This window comes from Hemibagrus wyckioides, linkage group LG28 (genome assembly GCF_019097595.1).
Source record: "Hemibagrus wyckioides isolate EC202008001 linkage group LG28, SWU_Hwy_1.0, whole genome shotgun sequence".
NCBI classification, from domain to species: Eukaryota; Metazoa; Chordata; class Actinopteri; order Siluriformes; family Bagridae; genus Hemibagrus; species Hemibagrus wyckioides.
Window position 1 is genome coordinate 12,515,732 of NC_080737.1, and position 24,624 is coordinate 12,540,355.

Sequence of the window (24,624 nt, forward strand, 5' to 3'; positions counted from 1 at the left end):
AAATCCTTCCTTTTCTGTAACTTTTATCCTAATGGGTGTATATATAGGTATGTAGGTTTAGATAAGATTTGAAGAAGGTGTAAATTCATTACCGTAAAATCAACCAAAAACAAAAAATAATGCTATAGTTACATGTTGTGAAGTGTTTTCACCAACTGTTTACTTTGTGTTTCATCAGCTTTATGCATTCCAGTCTCTCTCAACTGTAACGCACAGCCTACACCTTCCGAAGCTTCTTTCTGCTCTGTTTACTTGGAAGATTGATTGAAAAACATTCGTTTAACAGTTGCATTTTCCTACAAGATCCTAATCTCATCCGACGGACCATAACTCGTGTGGTACTGATGAGTGTGTGTCAGTATATAAGTGGGAGCTGCCATGTAGGCAGATCATGACTAAGCACACACACTCTCCAATGCCAGATTAAAGCCTTGCCATTTTTTTTTTTTTTTGACATGTTACTATGACAACACAGGAGGTGGTACCTGCGTGTATGTGTGAATACATGCACGTGTATGTGTGGGCTTGGGTTATCTTCATTAACGGTCTCACAACTGCACTTCTTTGTCCACTCATTCGCAACCTTGGCGTCAAGGAGAAGTAGACTGAGTCACACAGCGTTAACCTGCAGTGAATAATGGCCTGTTTTGTGTAGTGCTAATTGTTTTTGGGGGAGAGCATATTTGTGGGTGTTTGGGTAAGAAAAACATCATGACTAGCCACTCGCACGGATCGGAAGGAAAGCTTACAGGGAAAGAAATCCTGGTAGAAAGATTCACTCCACTGCTATAAGGTTTATGTTTGTCATTAAACCATTAACATTCATACAATGTCATGGGTCTTGTTCCAATTGTATTTAACACTGTCTTGTCCAAATCCGATTATGAGAAACCTTGTGAAGACCCTAACATCTCACTGTTCTCTTTTCAGAACCTTTCTGTTGTGCCTACTTGTGTAAAGCACGTCCAAATTGAAGTTGTCAAGACCGTGTTAAACACATTATTGATGGCTGGTGTTCTAGAGTTCCTCCCTGAAGGCGCCTCAGATCAGTGAAAACAGCCCACTTGTCATTGAACTCAGTGCACGCACACACACCACACACACACACCACACACACACACACACACACAGTGCGCTGTTCTGCCGTTCACTGAGAGATTAAAATCTTCCTTTTCATCTGTTATGAATAAACCACTGCCACACACGCTGGCGCTGAGGAGACTGCCGTGACTGAGAACAGAGCTAGCTGTCTCCAAGTCTGGATGAATTACTCAATGAAAATATCACGTAATTGCGGCAGAGATAAAGTCTGAACGAGGCTCGAGGTCTTCACAGGTCTTGTTTCAATATTTTGCTTTCGTTATCATGTTCCTCAACGAGATAAGACTGTTTGCTACTGATGGCTGTGCTGTCAAATATAATGCCGTAAAATGAATCTGACCCTGTTTGTTTAGACATCAGGGGCTGAACGCTTGAGAGAAAGAGAGAGAGAGAGAGAGAGAGAGACAGACAGGCAGACAGACAGACAGACAGGCAAAGACATAGATTGAGTGAGAAAGAGAAACAGACAGACTTGAGTGAAAGAGAGACAGAGAAAGACAGAAAGAGAAAGAGTCAGAGAGCGAGACTGATGGAAGGAAAGGGAGAAAGAGAGACAGAGGCAGAGAGAGAGACATTCAGACAGTGAGAGAGAGAGACAGACAGACAGACAGAGACTGACTAAAAGAGAGACAGAGAAAGACAGAGAGTGAGACTGGATAAAAGAAAGGGAGAAAGAGAGACAGACATTCAGAGAGAACACACACAGGAGAGAGAGAGAGAGAGCCAGACAGACTGAGACTGAATGAATGAGGGCTAGACATTCAGACAGAGACAGAGAGAGAGAGAGAGAGAGACAGACAGACAGAGCAATGAGTAATACTACATTCAAAGCCTTATGCATGCCTAGACATGTTTGCTTACTAACATTTGCAACTGTAAGCTGTGTTACCACATGTAAGTGTGTGTGCATGTGTGTGTGTTCATAAAATGTGTTACAGTGTGAATATTCCAGTGTCATGTGGCCTTCAGAAATGGCCGAGTGTCAGAAATAAAGTGCAGTGCCATAAATCTCTGTTCCCTCTGAGCGTCTTGGTGCTTTATATTTGGGCAGTTATGCGCATGTTCCCTATGATTATATCATAATAATTATGCACATTTTTACTAATGTTATAATTATTACCCCGAAGCTACAGGGTAATATGAGTCTATCCTCATTTTGTTTTTACTTAGCACCCTTCTAAAGGATATTTATTCCCAAGTAATAAAGTGTGCTGAGTTACTAATTAGACAAAATATTTTAAATGTATTTGGCCAGGGGATGTAAAACACAATTTTTTATGAACCTCTGTGACTAACTCGGTAGCCAGGACGGATTTAACAGCATACTGTGAAGCAATACATTCTTTATCTAGATCTATACTTAAGCAAATAATCAGAACTATTGCTAACTAGTTAAGTTTAATTATGTGTGTTTATTGCATTTTAACTCACCGGGCCTTTTCCTGAGTTTTTTCCTGGGTTTCATGACATTCTATCACCATTACACACAAAGCTTTTCAACAGCTGGTGAGAAGATGGCTTGTGATGGCTTTGAGAATTTTTCCCAGGCTTGATGGACACTAATGTAGTCGTAGAATTCGGACTATGACAATCATCTAATGACCATCAAAGAGAAACTGTTCTGTTCTGGTTCAGTTGCTTAAGGCATTAATTCTTTCAAGTATTTACACACCTCTTTGCTTAGAATCTGTACATGGCATGCATTCAAACAAACAGATTTCTCCGATCGATAAATGAGACGTTGAGGAATCCTCTTCTGAACCAGGAAAGAAATTTGATCTTGTCGACCAATTACAATAAGAACGATAACAAATCTACGAATCATTTCAAAAATTTCGGAAGATTCTAGTTCTGCTGAAGAAGCGAGATGAGTCTGTTTTATTTGGCTGTTGACCAAGAGACCAAGAATGTGTGATTACAACTACACAGCATAACCCCCCAGGGGGTTCAGTCAACAAAAAAAGGTACTTGCTCTTCCATCAGCAGTTTATTATACTGTACAGAATGTAGCTCTATTTATAATGACTTACCTGAGACTATAGGCTAATCCGTTCTTTTTCATTTTTTTGTGTTCCTCTTAAACAAACGACAGCGAATAGAAGCTGCAGGTGTACAGGCCAAGGAAACGGCAGTTTATGGGAAACTCTCTGATTTGCTAGGAGCGTGTGGGTCTATCTATCTATCTATCTATCTATCTATCTATCTATCTATCTATCTATCTATCTATCTATCTATCTATCCACTGTATTCGGTGTACTGTATGACTGTATGCTGGAAATGAATGAAGCCAAAACAAACACATGCAGCAGAGCGACAGAGGAAACGGCGCCATTTTAGGAACAAAGCCGAGTTCTATGGAAAACGCAGCTTTTCAAAAAAGATAATGGACACGTCTAATGACACCCAAAACGTCTTTTGAACCTGCCAAAGGAGGCTTTTGTCATTCCATAAACAGCTGAATGATGAATGTCTCCTATGTTTGTAAATTACTGAAAGGATATAATACAACTAGGCCCTTGGAGGATATAAATGTCCTTAAACAGGATTAATGGCCTGAGATCACAGAGATCAGAGTCATCATAGATGAGTATAAAAAGCTACTAAAGTAGGATTTCGTTCACAAATTAGTAATTTACAGCTAATCAACTGGACAAGTGGAGGATCCGATGTGCTCCATGCGTCCCATGTCCAAGAAAACCTGATGATAATGGCAGCTAAGGAAGAAAGAGTGCTAGTTAATCAGTTGCAAATAAGTATGAGTATGAATATTAATTGAGTCTGTCATGTTTACTCAAGAACTTTGAGCAAGAATGAGCCGTTTGCGCTGTAGTTACAGCACTGATGCGTCACTGCGAATGCAAACACCATTAAATTTAACCATTATCACCTAATGCAAACTTTTGCTTTGCAAACATAAACTAAGAGCAGGGTTTATTGTCGCTCTCAGGTTGCTGAAACCAACCCGGCAGCTCTGAGTTGCTGATCACGTCTAGTAAACGTTAAAGCCGTGTGTCATTTACTGCTAAAGGAGGAGGAAAGGAAAGTTTGCAAAGGAAAATGTGAAAATCGGATTGTACCCGTTGGTCCTACCACACTATGACTCCTCTTCTTTTGTATGAAAAATGATCTAGGCTAAATAGACATTTCTATGTGACGCATGGAATCCATATTTTGGAGCTTTTAAACAGTCTATTTTTCTGTCTAGTTCAGCTGATGACAAATCTGCTCCCATTGGAGTGTGTGTGTGTGTGTGTGAGTGTGTGGAATCAAGATCCTTTGAACACACACGAGACTAATCTGAAACAGAACCCATACTAAGAATGACATGGCATCATATTACACAGGAGTTTAGTTATTATACTATTGCTAGTGTCTGTGTCAAGCTCTATTCATAGTTCACAGGGTGAGATAAGAGGACTAGAGTGATTTAGCACTTGATCGCATCAGCCTCTAAAATTGCTGCGAGCACTCATGTTGCCCTGATACATTCACAAATCTTTTTTGCGGCAAGGTTGTAGTGTGTGTGTGTGTCTGTATGTGTGAATGCATGTGGTGCTGGAAGGAGATTCAGGATTAAGTCCCAGTGATCAGTGATTACAGATGTTACAGCATCTCCGTGTCAATCAGGCGCACACTGATGACATCACACACCTCTGATGATGTCATCAATGTACACCTGATTGACACACACCCAGACATTATATCCAGAGATGCTGTTATATCAGCCATCAGATGGGATGAATGATGTCTATCTGGCGAAGAATGTTCAGAAGAAGGAGGTTCACTATGCGGTTAATAAGAGTATAAAAATGTTAAAGTGTTTCCGTTTGGACTGAAAAATGGCAGGGTAGGATTCGCTTTGCTCTGCCAGAACATCACTTCTGTGTATTACTGCAGCAAATTTGATAGATGGCCACAAATCCTGCAAGAGTTACATAGTCAACACTTCTAGATGGTTTCTGTTACAGTTCTCTACAACAGACTGATATTCATGTTAATATCATTGTGTTCTCAAATCGATGCTTATTTTGGACCTTTTCAGGCTCTTAATAAAGACACTCAAACAAAGTGTGCCTTAAAAACAGGAGGTGACAGACATTAAGAGGCTGTTGACATATTTCTTTGACAAACATGTCAAAGCAGCTGAACTTTGCAAGATTTGAGCCTTTGCCTGGAGAATCACGCCTAACAGCCCTGCTCTGTACATACCGTGTCACACAAACACACACATCAGCGCAGGCACCCTTCACATTCCACCCAGTCACTGTCTTCAAATCATTTCAACACATTTTCAGACTTCAGTATTCTCCGTTTACAAGCATGTGTGTGTCTAGGCTTCCCACGGCCACGTCCATCATTTGATGAATGTGTTTTGCGGAGCAGGACTTCCCCGAGTCCTACCAGGCATTTTTTCTTTGGACTCACTGGAATGCGAGCGGCTAAAAGCCGCTCTCGGAAAACACCCAGACTGCAAGCTGCCAAGTGTTCAGGGTTAGGAGTGTGTTTGCCGAACACGCATATATGGAACTAATGCTTTCAGCATGTATGTGTGTGTGTATGTGTGTGTGTGTGTGATAAAGAAACAGCAACTGATCCTACAGTAAATCCTAACCCCACACATCACAGCTGAGGGGTGTCAATTCTGAAGCGTGTGTATACGTGTGAATGAACAGTGTAAACACAAATTTTGCACCAATTCAAGCTTATTCATAAAAACCCTGAGATCGATAACTTGCATGCATTTGACTGCTGGGAAATCAAATCTAGTCATTACCATGTCACAGTGGTCTTCTGTTTTGGAGACAGAAATGGAAAATACTGTATATTATGTGGTATACTATATTTGCTCCCTCAAGAATATGCTGCATTTTTTCGATAAACCAAAATGCAGTGGCCAACGTGTTTCCAATCCCAGGGACTGTTCTGGTATTTTATGGTAGCCGGACTGTGCAGTATGGTATACTGGGATTTGTGTTTTTTCTTCCAAACAGGGTGCGGAGCGTTCCTTTTCTGTTATAAATACAGGAGCTATATATCTAATGATAGACCAATTCTCAAATAACAGAGCGCAACAGTGTGTGTGTTTCTGTGTGTCTGTGTGTGTGTGTGTGTTTGGCAGCAGTTTATAACCTAGTGGTTTGAATTTATAGACTCAAAACCATCCGACTCTAGCAAAAGAGTGTGTACACAAAATTTAGGTATGTGTTATTTACACACAGACACACTTCACACTTCAAAGTTGAATTATTCAGCCATGAATAAACTATCAATTCAGTTCCACACTGAAACAACATGCAACGAAAATTTAATGCTGAACAGTTCTTCCTTTGCAGACAGATTTGTAATAATAACCCTATGCCGCAAAGCATACAATTATTTGCATTATCGTATTATAGAGTTGGAGGTATGAAATCGGATGGCTTGTTATAGAAGAGAAAGCTGCCACTCTGTGCCACCAGTGCAGCCACTCCCTACCTTCCTTTCTCCCCTGACCTTGATGATGGAGTAAGCATACCGTACATGGGTGTGTGCCGTGTGTTGGGGCGTAGACCAGACTTGTATTGATTTGTTGATGTACGTGTCAATCAATGGTGAATACCTTTGCAAAGAGACATTATTAAAAGTGTGTGTGTGCAAATCAAATGCTAAACTGAGAACTTCCCTTACTTATACATTGGGACAAAGAGAGAATACAGTGACGCTACATAATATCCTGCAGATTTTTACTGAATGGTTAGAAACGACATCCAAATACATGTGGAAGGCCATCACGCATTTCATAACCCCTTTCAGACCCGGTCTTTCTGCGTCACTGAATAAACTGACGATCCCTGGCATTGAATACGAAGACAAGCCCCAGCGTCTGTTTATTCCCCAAATCCGAGCAGGATAAAGAATCGATACGACCACGCATCATTAGCTCTCACGGTCTCACTAAGTGCCCTTACAAGCTGCCTGTCTCTATTTTGCTCATTCCCTAAATCTCTCAATCAATTTTTTTTTTATCTCTCAATCACTATCCTGTCTCCCCTCCTTAATTCTAGCATTTTTTTTTTAACAAGGTGTCTATCGGTGGAAGTGTAACAGCTGCCGAGCAGAGACGATGAGACCGTGTCATGTCAGGCACCTAATTACATGAACATGGAGGTCTGAAAGAAAGAAAGAGAGGGAGGGAGGGAGGGAGGGGGGGAGAGAAGGAGAGAGGGAGAGAAGCAGCTGTGGTCTGTGTGTGAAAGGACAGCACAGCTGATAATACACAGACAGCTCCTCTCAGTCACAGCCAAAGAAATCAAGAACAGAAGAAACCTCCATTAAAATGAAAACTGAGAATGAGGAATCAGTGACTAGGCAAACATACAGTAGAGCTACAGTAGCACGAGCTGGCTGTGTGTGTGTGTGGAGATTTCACACTTCTTGTACATTCTTGTGGACATGCTGAAACTCTCTTCAAAAATCTCCCTGGAATATTTAATTCATATCATATGGAGCATTGAATAACCCACTATCCTTACACAGAGTGAGAAAATCCACCTGTACCACAATCACTCACCCTCACCCAACAGCCCTGTATGACAGCACACACTCCGGCCACTGTAACTAAATCAGACACGTGCCTGCGTATCTCAGACGCGTCGGCTAGACGGGCTGAGGTGCAGACAGTACAGAAGCCTTGTGTTCAGAACTGAACTGAATGTGAACAGGCCGCAGTGGCTCCGGACACACACAGAACACCCAGACAACACCTGCCTCCTTTCATTTCAGGCCATGACCTCTTGAACTCTGAGATCTTTGCAGGCGAAGCAGGTAACCTTCATTCGCAGGAGATGTGACATCAGAATTGCAACCTTTTTGTAAGCAGTCAGACCTCCTACAGTTAACGTTTACTCACAATACAGAGCCCAAAGAGAAAATTGGTGGTGACTGAATTTTACCTGTTGCGGTTATACATGTCTTCTATGTTTATTTGTACAGCATTCGATCTTCATTCATTTATGGCATTTGGCAGATGCTCCTATCCAGAGCCACTTACATTTCATCTTATTTTTGAGATACTCTGATCAATTGAGGGTTAAGGGGCTTGCTCAAGGGGCAGCATGATGGACCTGGGATTCTCACAACCTTCTGATCAGTAGGTCAATGCCTTAACCGCTAAGCTACCACATCACCCACATAGCCTAAACATCACAGCAATGCTGCTACAGGTCAATAATGCGAATTTCAGAAAAAGACTAGCTGTGAAGTTTGAATTTCTAACCACCAAAACCAACAATGATGGCAAATGAACATAATTTAGCTTTTTTCCCCCAAAAAAACTGTCTCTTTCATCCTTCCAGTTTGTTTCAAATGACTCTCATTTCTTTCAAATGAAAATCCTACCAGGATAAAGCAGCGTCTACTCCATTTTGAAGCTGCTCACTTTCTCAAATACCCCTGTCTCTCATCAAACAAAAGGAAAGTTTTGACATTGCTTCAGGACAGTAACCTCATCCACAGTCAGCCGTCTCCATTTTCCCATTCCGTCTCCCTATTCTTCCCTCTGCCCTCCTCCCCTCACCTTTCAATTAACCACAATGCCCTGCGGGTATCCTGGCTTAGCAGCATGTTAGATCTGTTTTCTTAAGAGACCCTGATACTTCCCATTCATTACAGAGCTGATGTCAGCACAGCAGAAACGTGGCCTTTTCACCCTCATTGTAGTTTACCTCCTATCGGTTAAGGTCGGGTGTTGACAAAGGGACCGCCGGACTTAACTTGGTCTAACAGGCTTCCCAGGGTGTGATGGGAACGGCAATTTTCAACATAGTGACAAGCAAAGAGTCATGGAATGCTCATCATTGTGGAAGCTGAAAAGATGGCTGACAGGTGTGAACGCTACAGCCTAAAGCACATACCGTACTGATCAGGAGAGCCCATTTGGTGCGGATGAAGTTTCACGAGGACTGTCCATCCCCTAATGTCAAATGCAATAGTCCGGTGTTGCGATGTTACGTTTGCTTGTTGCTTCTTGTTGCTCTCATAACTGGAGATCATGAATCGATGGCGCATTTACTATATCTGTACTATGTCACTTACATACATACCAGGTGTCGCTTCTTAGGGTGTCATTTATTGAGGTCAGGCATATGCAGGTCATTATTTGTTGAATGACCTGATATAAGGATGCATAGTGAAAACTAAAAACAAACACTTATAACAAATATATGTGAGCTTTAAATAAAGGTCAGCATATAAAACCTTTCAAATCTTCAGTTATTGCTTCATTATAAGCTTTAACAGGCTTAAAGTGGAGAGTTTGGAAAGCTTTATTGGAAGTCTTTGGTATTTTGGTGAGACTAAAACAGAGGCAGTTTTAGATCATCTCAGCTGTGGAGGCCAAGTCAGGACCAGATGTGTTAGAAGGAACGTTCAGTCGACAGATTTGCTTCGGCAAGCGAGTCAAAAATAACATACAGGTCACTGAGTGGTGAGGGAGCAGAATGTTAATTAGCTAGATAGTAGCTCACACAGATTGCGATTGAGAATTTCATGGAAGCTATTTGCTGCTTCAATCAACAATAAATAAAATAAAGCAATCAAAATATCTGTGCTCTAAATAATGCCTTTATTTACTGCAGATAAATTATCTTTATCTCCAGTTTGCTGTATCTTCAAGGCTTTTGTTTTGCTCTGTCAGTAAACCGCCTAAGCTAAAAACTACTCGAATAAACGGATTTGTGTTCCAATAAAAATAATGAAAAATACTCCCACATTGTAGTATTACATTTTCCACTTGAAAACAAAATGTTGTGCAGAGCAATCTCTATTTTCTATTACTGAGGGAGAAAAAAGGTTTATCCGTGACCTCTCCCAGACTTCAATGTTACACTAGAGTAAAAGACACACCAGTATTCCCACTCAATCACACACACTCACGCATGTCTCAGATGTTCCCAGGTGACCCCACACACCCACACTCTACCTCTACTCTACACGCACATGCGGCCGGTGGCTGAAGCGTACGAAATTCTGCAGCAGTGTGTGAGACTGAGGTCAGAGGGATCAGAGCTCATGCTGAGCCACAGTTAAATACACACACACATGCACATTCTCCATCCGCTCTACATTAAACCACGCTGTATACTGCAAATCTCGAGGGTTGAATGAGTTCCTTCAGTGTTCATTTGTTACTGTCTGGACTTTTTTTTTTACAGTTTTATATTGTACTGTTGCTATGATCCTTCATTATTATACATCAGTGCTCAAGTTGTGTTGCCTTAGCAGCAGCATTCAAAGGTCACTGTTGATTGAAAAATGGACGCCATTTAGCACCATCTCACATCATAACTTCTAGCAGGTGACATGTGGTTTATTCGCTCGTAGGATCATGACATAATCCAAACTAGCTCATTCTAGCTAGAGTAATGTTTGCTAACGACATAGCTAGCTTGCTAACTAAGTCGAATGTTAGCTAGCCACAAAGGGTAGAGAAAAATTGTGTTGTATGTAGTATGAAACATGAGTGGTGTCTGATATATTTTTTAAAACTTTAACGTAACGATGGTTCAGAGTGTAGCTAACTTATAAATGTGGCCTAGTTGCAGTCTAGTTTTTAACTGATTCCTGCATTGTATGTCATACTGTTCTGGGAGGGTTTAATCATGCAGTGTTTTATTTAAGACATATTGGGCAATTTCTGCCTCCCAACAGCCAAAGAATCATCCAAACAAATGTCATACTGGCGTCCAACTAATGCTCGTTCTGGTGTGTGCAGCCAGTAGCCCAGTCCCCCTGCTGAGAATGAACCAACAGCACGCACTCCCTGCTGGGACTAAACCAATCACCAGCGTCTCCAAGCAATCACCCAGTCAAAAGTAATAATAAGTTATCTCTCCCTGTATGTATCTGTCTACGCTGCTCTTATCGTCTTCTTTCTGTCCGTCTTGTCAACACAGTGTTTTAATAAATTCAAGTGTTTTATTGGAGACAGCTAAAATAAGCAGATAAGAGAGAGACCTAAGTACAGAGGGATTTTTTTTAATGAAAACATTAAGCAACATAGAAACAAAAGGCAATTTTTATAAGGAAATATCTTCCAAGCCCCTATGGTCCAGATATTTTAATATCTTCAAAACAAATGAACTAAAGTAACAGACAAACACCATCTAAATTCGATCTCAGATTTCCCCTGGCACTACGGGGCATTATGTGTGTGTGTGTGTGTGTGTGTGTGTGTGTGTGCGTGCGTGTGTGTGTGTGTGTGCGTGTGCATGTGTCCTTAAAAACCTGTGGACGTGTGCATCTATGTTTGCCAAGGTCACCAAATGCAGTCGACTCCCAGCATCCAATGGGATTTCTACATAACGGCTCTCTCTTACAAAAGCCTAATTGAGGCAGCCTGGGTCAGGAAGCCCAACCCAAACCCTCAGAATAGCCGTGCCTGTACCAGCAGAAATACCTGCTCCCCCTGCCTAATACAACACCCGTTGTCTGGACTAAACACACCCATTGGGTTGAAAACGAATGAAAAGTCTTACTAAAATGGTTGTGTATTAACGCAGTCAAATTCTATTCTATATTCATTTATAACTCAAAGTGCCCATCAAGTTCCATTATATCTTAATGGAATTATTAATATCAGCAACTAATAAGCATTTCTTTTTTTTCTTTTTTTTTTAAACTCTGATTGACACTGACTCAAGAACACTGCCTGAATATCTATTTATGTCTTTAATATTTTCGTTACACTGCACAAGCCCTGCACTGTTGGATCTGCCACTACATCCCCCTTTTAAAAACTGAAATAAAAGAAAAAATAAAAGAAATATATGAAAGCATTATTGATTTTAGAAGCACACACTGGGCTCCAGTATAAACCCGGGCTTTCCTCGCAGCGACAGGAAGCAGACAGCGAATTCAGACGCTCAGAATACACAGCGCTCCATGATGACTTGTCCTGTTCACGTTACTTTAAATAACATTCAAGGCAGTTTCTATACACTGTATGAATTCTTTCTCTGACTAAATATGTCGCATTAATGTCCCCGGTTCAGGGTTTGGTTTTAGTCCACAGCCTCCTGTTATACCAAAACGTAAGCTTTAAGCTCACTCAATTACCCAGACATAGAGAGAGGAGGAGGGATGGGGGGTGGAGGGGAAAGGGGACCTTTAAGAGATGTGGCAGACCTTTTAGTTGCTCTTTTATCCTTTTGTCGTGCCAGTCAGTGTGGATTTAAGCAGCTCAGTGGCTTCTGGTAATAGGTCCCTTTACACATGAGAAGAGTGTTTCAGCATTTGTAGTGTGTGTGTGTGTGTGTGTGTGTGTGTGTGTGTGTGTCGTGGGGGGGGGTATGTTTAGTGCTTAGTGGTTGGTTGCAACGCAGTGTAATTATGGGATTTGGAGAGACTTACCTGTTTGTAGCAAGCCAGCTCCGCTATCCTTTACTTTAAAGTGTTCCTGAATGTCTCGCAGCACGCCTGAGAAAGAGAGAGAGAGAGAGAGAGAGAGAGAGAGAATCATTACTAGTGTCCTATCACATAACAACACAGAGTACTTTAAAGCTTCTTAATTAATGTACAGTTCTGTTCAGGCAATACAGACCACTAAAATTTTTTTATAATATAATAAAAAATACTGCTTTTTTTTTAAGTCTTATGATGTCATTTTTAGGTCTTGAAGTCTCTAGCGAATTAAGAAGCAACATGGAAACCACACATAACTCTGTAACTCAATGTCTGGCTATATAAAGTTCTCAAATATAAATAGCTCCTAAATCATTCTTCTCACTTCTCTTTTCTCAGCAAATAAAAAATAACCACAATCTGCTTGTCAGAATAGTGGACGCACTATTGTCTAGGCCAAATAAGGCATTTCAAAACACACAGCTGTGAGTAAATACTGTACCGCTATTATTCTATTACTCTATTACTGTATTCCATGATTGACTGTAGTTATAACTACACTTCAGGTAGCAGGATCAGGTGTATGGGATTAAGGTTGGAACTAAACCCCACAAGTGGGAAGATTTCCAAAAGCCCAAAAACTGTGGCTTTACCTAATCAGCTAAGAAATCCTGATTATGCCCCTAAAGATCTCAGCAGCATGGTGTAAGATTTCTGCTGACTTGACACACTTCACAGGGCTTCAAATGATCATGTCTTTAACTGCATCAACAAGGTTAAGTATTCAATCTCATCATTACGTCTTCACTAGCCCGTTTGTCCGCATGCAATAACGGCCTATTTATAGCCTAGCTTAGGGGTATTTTTTTTTTCCTTAAAAAACCAAAACAATTTAAGCAAGAACAAAACAAATTGCGATTGTGTGATTAGTTTTGCGGTGTAGCTCAGCCAAGTCATCCAGAGTGTTGAAACGAATTAACACCCATACTGTTTAGAGCACTTATTTGGTGTCGAGAAGGATTGAAGAATTGTATAAACTCTAACAATGTTAATTGAAAACTAGAGATTTTGCTGGATAATTAAGTCATCACACTATATGCATTCACTGTAAAACATTATAGCACAAGGAAATGATGCGGACTTATTTCTGCTCTTTGACTCCAACGGTCTTGTTTAGGATATTGAACTCAAGTTTGTACGTTTTCAAATATTAAAACTTTAATGCATTGTCTTGAGTACCTGTGAGTGTTCTCACGGCTTTAAGGCAACGGGTGAACTTTCGTTTTCCAAGTTTAACCATCTTGAAACGCCTCACAGTGTTATAGTGCATTTTATTTATTTATTTCCTGTATTATCACACCGAGATTACTTCTCATTCCTATTATCGCCTGAGCTTTGCCATCATTTTGGTTTGTCACCAGACAGATAAAAGCTCGGGCAGGTGGAAACTCGCTCTCGCAAGATACAACATTCCTGCGAAGCAAGACGCTGCCACCTGCTCGCATTCCCCCCATAGCCAATCAGGATTTTCTGTCTAACGGTCACATCATTAAGGTAGATACATTTTGTTCTGAGAAAGAGGTATGCTGGTTTGGATCTGAGCCCTGCCGGAAATGAAGCACTTGTCTTAAATAAATTTGTAATCACTCTATTGTATCAAATCATGCAGCTATCGGCTATAATAATAAATAGAGTGTTATTTCGTTTTATTTCTGAATAATTGAGAGCCTTCCGTTCTAAAGAAGCTTCCCAACTATCCAAAGTCCTTTGGGTACTAGACAACTGTTTTGCCTTCAGAAAAAGAAAACCTTTCCAAAACCTGTTCTCATCCCCCCTAACGGGTATCATCTTTGCAACTCTTAAGCTGACACCAGAACCAAGCAATCAACACCGAATACCTGCGGCAGGGGCAAGAAACGTCTGGGGGGACGACAAAGTTCTTGAAAACTGATTTCTGTTCTAAAATAACAATTGCTGCCAGCTAGGGTCTGGATAACGCTGTTCAGACACCGTCCCTGTCCTTCTGTTTCTTGTCTTTGGCAGGTAGCGCTGTAATTAGCCAGTCACCCACCTCTGTTCGGTCTCGCTCTCAAATCCCCCATAGGGAAGGGGATCCCTGTGCCAGATGGTGCTAGAATGGCCGCCAAAACAGCACCGTACCCGCCATGCCCGCCGGTAGTTTGTACAGAGCTTTATAAAATACCGGATAAACCAGCTAAAGCTATTCAATTCGATCCTCATTGTTACTTGAAAGAAAGATACTTTTACTTTCTTCAAAAGAGAAGCAGACAATGAAGAGATTTGGAATGATTTATTGACAAATTAAACCAAGTTTATGTGGTTTCAGCATGAAGAAGGAGTCAGTGTTAGTGCTCTGAATCATTCAGGACACTATTGGGTGCCGTACTAGGTGTGGCGTATCCGTATCTGTCTAGAGATACAAAATGTTTGTATATTTATTCAGATATAAATATGATGTGGGCCTGACCTTAACTGTTTTTTCCCAGAGGCAATTCTAAAAAAAATGGAATTTGCACCTGTTTTGTTGTGCCTGTGTTCAGCAATGAATGTCTATGTCATGTCACACTCTACAGTGGTGCCTAATGACTCATATGAAAGTAGACACTCGGGGCTTTTGTAGTTTTTCATTTCAAGCATTTCTGTTTTTTATCTAGTCTTCTACAGAAAATATCTTCATAGAACAGTTCCAAAAAACTTTTCTTTTTCCCACAAATGTTTTGAGATGCCCCAAATGCTTGTTCGTCGAGAATTTTAAGCTGTTATCTTCAACCACTAAAATTCTGTGTAAGGTTTTTCCCAACAGAGATTAAAAACACACGTCTCACACTGAAAGCCCTGACTCATTCTTTATCAGACTTGCAGCCACAAAATAATTCATTTGTTTATACTGATGATGGAAAATGTCTGATATTTCCATTTTGTTTGGGTTGAGAAGAAAGGTCTGAGGAAAAAATGGAGAACACACAGGAGGTGTGAAATGAAAAAATTGTCAGTGTGGTGTATGAATGGTTCCTCTCACAGTTCCTCAACCTCAGCTACATCACTCTAGTCCATTTTTTGTCAATCATTTTTGTTTTTTTCTTGTGTACAACATTTTTTAACAAATTTATTTTATACCGTTTGCTCTTGGTAAAGGGCTGGAAAAGATCTATAAGTGATTATTTGTCTCATCAGCTTCATACTAGTGTTGAAAAGTGTACATGAAATTGCGTCTTCGGTCATTTATCTACCAGATGCCCAAATAAAGAATAGTGCACATCCTATTCATATCTGTATCTGTACATCTGTTCATTTTCCAATCCAGTATTATATACAGTACAGTAGTATATTGTATCCCAATGACTTGTACTTTGTCCTAATATCTCATGTATTTTGATAGACGTCCAGTCTCCAGTCAGCAAGTTTTGGTGCAACAGCAACTTGAATTATGTACCAGGCTCATACTTGGCATCCAACATTTTTTTTTTTTTTTTAGAGCAAAGGCTTTTTCATAAACTGGAAAAAAGGCAGTCTGAAATCTTCAGCCTGGCTGAAATGGAGGACAACAACTCTGACTGCACATTGCATCATTTCTGTATGGAGGTCAGCGCTCTCATCGCTTGCCTGGCAGGACTAGCCATGTGTGGGCAAACAACAGCAGCATGCAAATGGCCCAAATGGCCAAACTGGTATCTTCGACCTTCTGCCATCCACCTCTGTTGCCATGGTAACAAAGTCCGGACATGCAGACCGAGAGAGGTCAAGGTTGACCGATGATCAGTGATACAGGAAGACGGCAAGGATTGTGAATAAAAAAAATACATAAAGCACTTTCTGTACTTTCTGTACATTACGGTCATGACAGTTATTTATTGCTACAGGTGGCAGGTGTAATTGCCCCCACGGCTTTATGTGCTTCTGAACAAGTGTTGTTTGCAGGTGGTTATATCACCTGCGTAGAGCCAGAAGGCTTTTTTCGGAATTGCTGTGGCAGAACGCAGATACTGCAACGCATACTTGCTCGGGTAAAAGAATGCCGCCCTGCCTGTTTCTGTCGCTTAATCATGCCGTGTGATTTCATACTCCATTGCAGAACGTTGTTAGCAATGCGCTGGGTTCTTTCCAGAGAAGTTATCTCTGTAAACACTGTTCATCATGTGCTTTGAAGAAGATCTGATAATTAAACAGTGATGAAAAACTGACCTTTGTTTCAGAGGTATTTTAGCTGATAGTTTAATTGATGTGCCTGTAATCTAGATTAATCCAGATTAATAAATGTCTCCGTTCAAAATTGTTTAAATTCTTCTGATTTTTAGAGCAACAGCAAAAGAGAGTCATCTATTTTCAGTCCAGCTTCAACGGCTAAAGTAACAGATCCATTCGAGCTTCATATAAATGAAGCCATTATGCATGCGGATGACAAGGTGCTATTGATGCTTTCACCACATTGACTTGTCTCGGGGGATCCATGAATTGTCCGTCTGCCATCCACAGGTCAATACGTCGGTGAGAAGTGCACTTCACTGTCGCTGGGGGTAAAACGACATGCTTCTGGTGGCCTCAAAGGAATTTGTTCAAGGTCATGGCCAGGCTATCCATGGTTTTATTGCAGTGATGTACCTATTACACATTAGTTTAGAAGCAGGAGTAATTGTGCATGCATGGCTGATGCATGCTTGATCCTATCCTCAAAAATGTACTTGCAATGAAATCTGCCTTGTTTAGATGGAGCAGCCTGAAGTGAGACTTCACTCTGAGTTTATGCCAAGTGGGAGCAGAAGAAGCAGAGAGGATAGCTTGCGCTCTTTCAGTTTGCTTTTTGTTATGAAATATCGTCAGTCTCATAACCGGGAAGCCAGAATTCTTTCCCCTCTGAGGAGTCTTGACCAAAATGACATGACAATTTGTTTTCCAGGGCCGAAACCAAAACACAGTCATCAATTCGGCCTGGGCAAACACAACCGCCGCTCTGTTCTCCTCTTCGGCACTCCTTGACAAAGGAGGGGGTTTTACTCACACACCCAAGCCTGGGTAATTTTAGGGCTGACACGTCACTATGTAGACCCCGGGGTCTCTCGAGCAGTCGTCAGACATGGAGAAGTACATCGTAGGAGTAGGACAGACCTATTTTGCCTTTCCCCCGAGAGAACCGCAGAAACCCACATACCCCCCATCGTGCTATTTTCGAGAAGTAGGTTAGGGATAGGGCAGAGAGTTGATCGGCCTATTTACTGTGGTGGCGGTGGAGAAGAGACGAATCGTGGATGGTGGAAGAGAATAAGGGAGTGTGGGTTAGGAAAATAAGCAAAACTTAGAGTAATCAGAAAAGAGAAGGCACACCGAGGTCAAACTGCATATGAGAATTCCTTGGCCGAGCATACGGTTCCATATCCTGTGTAAATGTAACGCTACGCTCTGTGGTAAGGAAATGTTTCCTCTGTTGCGTGCTCAGGCATTTTCTCACCCCCGTTCCTTTTTGTGCTGTGAAACGACGGAGGGAGTCACAGCTCTGCTGCTGACAGAGACACATCCTGCCTGCTCCCTTCATCTTTCCCTTCTCTCCTCTTCCATCCCTCCTTCTCTTCCTAGTCAAGCATGGGGCAATCCCTCTTGATGTGTCACGGGGATCGATATAAAACCCACAGCTTAGCGAAACGTGCGCGTGTGTGTGGTGTGTGTGTGTGGTGTGTGTGCAAGCAATTAAGTGTGTTTGAAGGGAGGGGAGAACAGCCCATCCCACAAATCATGGCCTGTCTCTAGCTCCTCTACAGTGAGCACACTATAAATGAGTGCAGCAGCAGAGAAAGGGCTAGCCACAAATATGCCCGACTGTGGTCGGCGGGCTCCTGACCGGCGGGTCCTTCCTCCTCCTGCCTAGCGCTGGCCACGTGCCCGAGGCAGACAACGGGGAATGCTTTTCCCTTTTTCCACTCCACTCTATAAACGCCCACGCTCTCCATGCAAACACGGTGCAGATGTGTGAGAACAGTACATGTGGTAAAGGAGAAGCATGTATGCGGTGTGTTACGGAATTCCTATACAGTTCTGCAGCAGACGCTCGATTTTACTGCTTTCATCTTGCATCACAGATCTTTGGTGTGTTGCAGATGTGTGTATAAATGACCAGAGATTGCATGGCTAATGTTTTGGGTGGTAACTGCTATGTACTCTAGATCATTTATTCCTTTTCAGTGCACACTGTCATAATAAAAACCAAAGCATATCCCAGGAGCGCTTTAACCATTCTGAATGGAACACCAGTCCTTTGTACTACACACACACACACACACACACGCGCCATGCATAAATACCCTCTACAGCATCATGCCACCTGTAAATTGCATAATAATAAAAGTGCATTGATAAAATACACAGTTGTATTCTCAGTAGTTAAACAGTATGTTTAAAAAGCTATGTTTTTCCTGAAAATGTCTGAAAATTTAACATTTGCCACTGACATCCTAGCTGCCTAGCTATATCATAGCTTAAGAAAAGAGATTTTAGGGATAAATGTTAAGGATAAATATTAACTTTAAACTATGTTTCTATACTTCTGTAAAGCTGCTTTGAGACATGGTTAAAAGTGCTGTACAAATAAATTAAATTGAAAAGACATAGCAGCGATTGAAAGAAGCAGATTCAACCAAACAAACCACCAGCAAAAACACACATACTAGCAGACCTCCCTCCCTCGTCATAGCCGATCCATCAGACTTAGTAGTTGTTATCTTTCATTTTTATCCTAGCTTTTATTCTGGTCTCCCACAAATGTTTTTGTGTCAACCAGTGAGGCTATGATTAATCCAGATGAATATTCACTCCTCACATACAAATAACCAAACCATAGCAGACTCATAGCCACAGAAACAATGTCAGTTTTTCCCAAAACCGAAGCACAAACACAATGCACAAACACTACACCTTCCATTCCAATGTTCTACCGGACTACTGCTAAATATTTCATGACCGAAAAGCAACAGAGAGGAATAAAGCGAGAGAAAGTCTTCCAGAGATACCAGTCATACATACAGCGTAGCGTATCAATAATGTATAATCTTCAGGATTGTGAGCTAACTTGCCAGACATATAGCCATTGCAGGAAATGGAGTGAAGCAAAGCAAAAGTATTCTGTATTCCCCCACTGACCCTTATCCAGCCGGACAAAGTCACCATAGATATGCTAATAGACAAAAAGGCTGCACTGCGGGTCTAATCACTTAAAGAGCGTCGTCTTGTAGACAGCTTTTAGCTCATCCTGCCAGAAAAATGTACTAGTGTTTCATTAAGGCTGGAGGGACTGACCACTTTGGCATAATGAGATGACACATTAAGGGCGAGCAAGCAGCTAAGACGCATGCACTGGCTATAATACAAGCGGTTCAATTAACATGTTTCAGCTAGCACTGACACGCATCTGATTGACCTTGTGCTAGCAAGAACACCAAATTGTAATCTCATGAGCCAGCCGGGTTTGGGGTTAGCTCTGACGCTAACTCCAAAACACTTTTGCTAAACTAAACACTTTTATCACCTGGGTGTATTCCTGACTGAGGAGTTTTAATAATCCTAATGCTCTACTTTAATTTTTTGGAATATTTCATTACAGCGTGCGACTGCGTGCTAATCACGAGTTTTTAAAGAGCAGCGTGTGGTGTGGGTGGGATTCACCCGGAGGGTCAGCAGAGCCCCGTTCCGAGAATAATTAGCTCTGAATGACAGACTGAATTGCTTGATTAGCTGCTTTAATTACTAGCATTTACATGCGCAGCGCAGGACGCTCGCTACGCTTGCTTTAATTAGCCGACATCTTTGAGGCAGTCCATGCGAGGCAGTAAATTGAATTGTCTAAAACAATGTGCTTAGGTAGCAACAGTCGTGGAATTACAAAGAGACTTCACAAGGCTTTTACGTTTGCCAAGGGATGATGAAAGACTTTGAAAGCAAATGCTTTGCGAATAGTGGGGTTTTTTTTTTTTTGGACCAGTCAAATCCAATTTTCAGACTTCTGTTGATTGGGTGAGATACAACTACACAGATGTTTAATTTATTAGTGTCTGAGAGAAACATCCAGAAAGATCGATGCTAGCGTCAAGCTTCGGGTCGAGATGTTCTCGGAATTTACAAGAGATAGACTGGAGGTAGAGTGCGAAAGAATCAAAACAGAGAAGTTAAGAAGTGGGTAGGAGTGAGTAAGAGGGAGAAAAGAGAAGAGCTAAATTGGACAAGTCTGATGTTTTCAGTGTTGCCGAAGCTGGAAAAGCCTGAAGGCTGGTTTTTCAAGCTCAATTTAGCATCAACAAACTGCAGCCTTTACTCTGCTGTCAGAGCGGCCGGAGAGAAAGAGAGAGAGAGAGAGAGAGAGAGAGAGAGAGAAAGAGAGCAGAGGAGTGCAGGAAGAGACACACAAGCACTGTTTCAGCCTGAAAAAAAATAAAAAATACCTGTGCGATTGGGATCAGTTACTATTTCAGTTCCCCATTCCAGAACTGAGTCATAATCTGAATGTAACATTCCTGTCACACATTCCTAAGAAAAATATTTTTTGGCCACTCGAACCATGCTTTTCTGTGCATCCTGTCCACCTTTTGCCACACATGCCATCTATATTCCTGTGTTACCTGATATTTATACCCCGGTTACACTGTACACTGTATATACACTTCACTATACACACTCCTGTTGTCTTAGAGTTAATAGCACCATAAACATGACGCTGAACAAAATGCACTGTGATTGGTTGCGCTACATGTCAGTAAGACGCCGCCTTGGGCGGTCCTTCGCCAATAAAAGCTGCTATAAAGTCCAGACCTTATGCTGTCAGTCTGAAGGTCTGGCTACACAAGACCAAACCCCTGGAAACACTGGGGGAAAACACTCAGAGGTAGAACTGTCCTGAATTCTGACACTCCAGTTAATCCAGTTCATAATCCAATCCAGCTAATATAACAGCTCTTATCTTGAGACACATACAGGACTGCTTTTAATCCTGCTTGCACAATTATTATTTTTTATTCACATTTTCCTGCCCTCTGTAGGCAAATTGAAGCCTAATTTACACCACTGCGACCCTAATCAAGCAGTTACTATAACCAGGATTCTAGAAAATCATTGTGCAGCACTTCACATCGCACATGCCTGATCCGGGTCAGAGTTAAACACCGATCCAACAATTCAATCACAGGGTGTACATATGTATGCACATATTTAATGACTCATTCGCACTAATTTAGCATCACCGATCCACCTACGCTTACTCAGGTCCCACACACCCACACACACAACATGCCATCAAACACACACACGCTCATGGTATTGTATTTTGTGGAATCCCGTTCTCAACAGGCAAGCCTTTCTGAATAAATAAATAAGTAAATCTGTGCTTCATTTTTGGTATATATTTGTTTAAAATACTTAAACCCAATATGATCCAAATATTACCTTAAACATCCTAAAGACACAAAATACCTGAAATACCTCAAGCTCCCAGCCTAAGGTCCTCTTATGCAGCCATATTTAAAAAGGCTCGGTCACTTTCCCCAGGTCACTAACAGGTAACAGCACAGCGTTCTAATCCTACTGCACCCAATTTGAACCCATTTTAATAGTACTTGTGAGCCAATATCAAAGCAAACAATGGACTGGAAGACAGCAAGAGCACTGGAAGTAAGGATTAAAAGGCAGTGCTGGTGCGGTTTCTGATAATATGCACAACAAGATGCCAAGACTGAATCCATATCTGAATTAGAAACATATGTGCAGCATAATGCAAAGGGCTACTATGGTAGCTGTAATTGACTGGAGCTCCATAAACCTCCATTTCACCCCAGTCAACGCCGACCCGCACGCCGCTCTCGTTAAATCGGTGTCCTCGCTGGGGAAAGTGCTATTTCGATCCCTGCGCACAGCGCTCTCCGAGGGCCTGACTCCGGCTCTGCCATTTATCTCCCTTTCTCTTTCATCAATTTGAGATTAAGCTCATTTCTTTTCCAGCGTGCTTTAATTCTCCCCTGCAGGACGCACACCGCAGACACAGCATGTATTAGCTTCACCCGGTCTCTGCTAGCATGCAGGAAACGATCTTTCGGAATATTTCACAAAAATTTGATAAAAATCTGAAGGTTGAGTGACAGTCAGCACCAAGACGTGGTATGGGCGAGTGAAATGACGAGAATGCAAAGTGTTTATATATTTCCATGCGCTATGTGAGGTTGGAATGATTCAGTAACATTTAAGGCGATAGATATGGGTGGGATGAGAAAAGTGATTAGAGGCAATTGTGTGTGTGGGAAAGCAAAACAAGCAGTCTGGCACATTCCAAACACTGCCACCGCTACATTCCGCAGCTGTGAGAACGCACACACACACACACACACCTTCACGGAAGCCAAACCCAGTTTGCGCTTACCAGTACAGACGTTTCGTTTCATTCAGCAGTGATTATGTTTTTGGACACACAGTAAGTACATGCACATTTTTCAGGACTTAAAGGTGGATCTCCTTTCAGAACATTCCAAGCCGAGGTGAAGAATTATTGGAATGCTGAAATGATTTGAGCATGGCAGGACGTCCAGGCGTGACCGTCCAGCCTCAGGTGGATTAATGGACTGAAATGGCAGGTGACTGGAAGCCAGTCTGTCCAGTGCACACCTGTCTCTAGACTTAACATTGTCCTGCTCCATTTACACGCTGATACCAGTGTTGAGGTAACGCTAATGGAATTTAAACCTGAGGAGCAAGCGTTAATAACACGTTATCACGCCCACGCACAGACAAGGATGTGTGCATTCGCAGAAACCAAATGAGACACTTCTATATAAATACACACCCTTAAACACATGCAGGAAGTAGTTTGCAAAATTGAAAAGGTCATGTTGTTCTTTATTACAACAGCAAATGAAACAAAACAACTGTTTTTTTAATGACTATGACCATTGCAGCTTAATTACACTGGGATTTTAGACAAAAAACAAAATACATAATTTCTTTAAATTATAATTATTATTTCGGTTGCAGGTTAATTTAGATTTAATTATTAAATTGTTTTTAGTTTCATTGTTTTATTCCGTTTTTATTTGATTTTTATTGCCTGTACAGTAGGTTATATAATTAACATTTCATTTCATTATTAATTTTATCTTACATTTTCCATGTTAGATGTCCATGTTCCAATAAGTTTTGTGCCGTTTTATATTCTCTTTGCGTTAAATACCCATTTTAGACAGACCTTTACTGAAACTTTTGTCTATGCAGTTTTATATCATGTCCATATCATATTTTTATTGGCTGTCAAAAATATCTAAAATCCTGCCATTCTCAGGTTTTCTTCAGCTTTGTCCAAGAAAATCAAAGCCGCTTTCCAATCCCAAGATTGAAAATCTTATATCTGGTGAGGAGCAATTGCACGAAAGCTGACATTTGACCTCTTCATTAACAAATACATCAGAGGAGCGACAGAGGGTCAGGGCTGTAATTTACCCACAGTTCTGAGTACATACCCCTGAGACACTGCTCTGCCTTTTAATACGCTGCATCTATCGAGCTATTACAATAACTGTTACTCAGGGCAAATAAAATCATTCTTACACACACACACACACGTGTGAGTGTGATAACATTGCAATGACCAAAGTCCTAAAAGCGCACAAAGGCAAATTCACATATGAGCAGATGTACGCTTTTAACAAACATAAACACAGGCATACAACAGATGCTAAGCGCTCTCTCTCTCTCTCTCTCTCTCTCTCTCTCTATCTCTCTTGGCCTGGAGATAAACAGGCTAAATAATCCCTGGCTGCTGTTGATTATTTACTCAGCGACTCATGGACATGGGACAAAGATGACACGATCGCTTCCTTTATAAAGTCTCGACAAACCCTGCCATGCTTGAAAGGTCAGTGTAAATATTAGTTTAGCCACTGTGGAAAGATTCCAATGGCTACTTTAAACTCCAAGCCAGGCTTTACTCTGCTAGTTTTAGTCCACAAATGCCTACTTGTTTGGAGATGATATTTATGGGATTGTGTGGAAGGCACATATATAAATAAATGACACAGGGCATAAATCCTGTCCACACACATCATCCACCCTGATATTACTGCAGATCTAATCCAATTATATATCAGGCACATAGATTCCTAGAACTCC

General features: G+C 41.3%; 1 protein-coding gene across 1 annotated transcript in view; it reads right to left on the minus strand.

Moving 5' to 3' along the window:
• spns2 (SPNS lysolipid transporter 2, sphingosine-1-phosphate) overlaps positions 1-24,624 on the minus strand; it is a 67,285-nt gene that overhangs the window by 35,879 nt on the left and 6,782 nt on the right. The window contains exon 2 of the mRNA XM_058382922.1: positions 12,490-12,555. Coding sequence (XP_058238905.1) covers positions 12,490-12,555 — 66 coding nt within the window. The remainder of the gene's footprint in view (positions 1-12,489; positions 12,556-24,624) is intronic.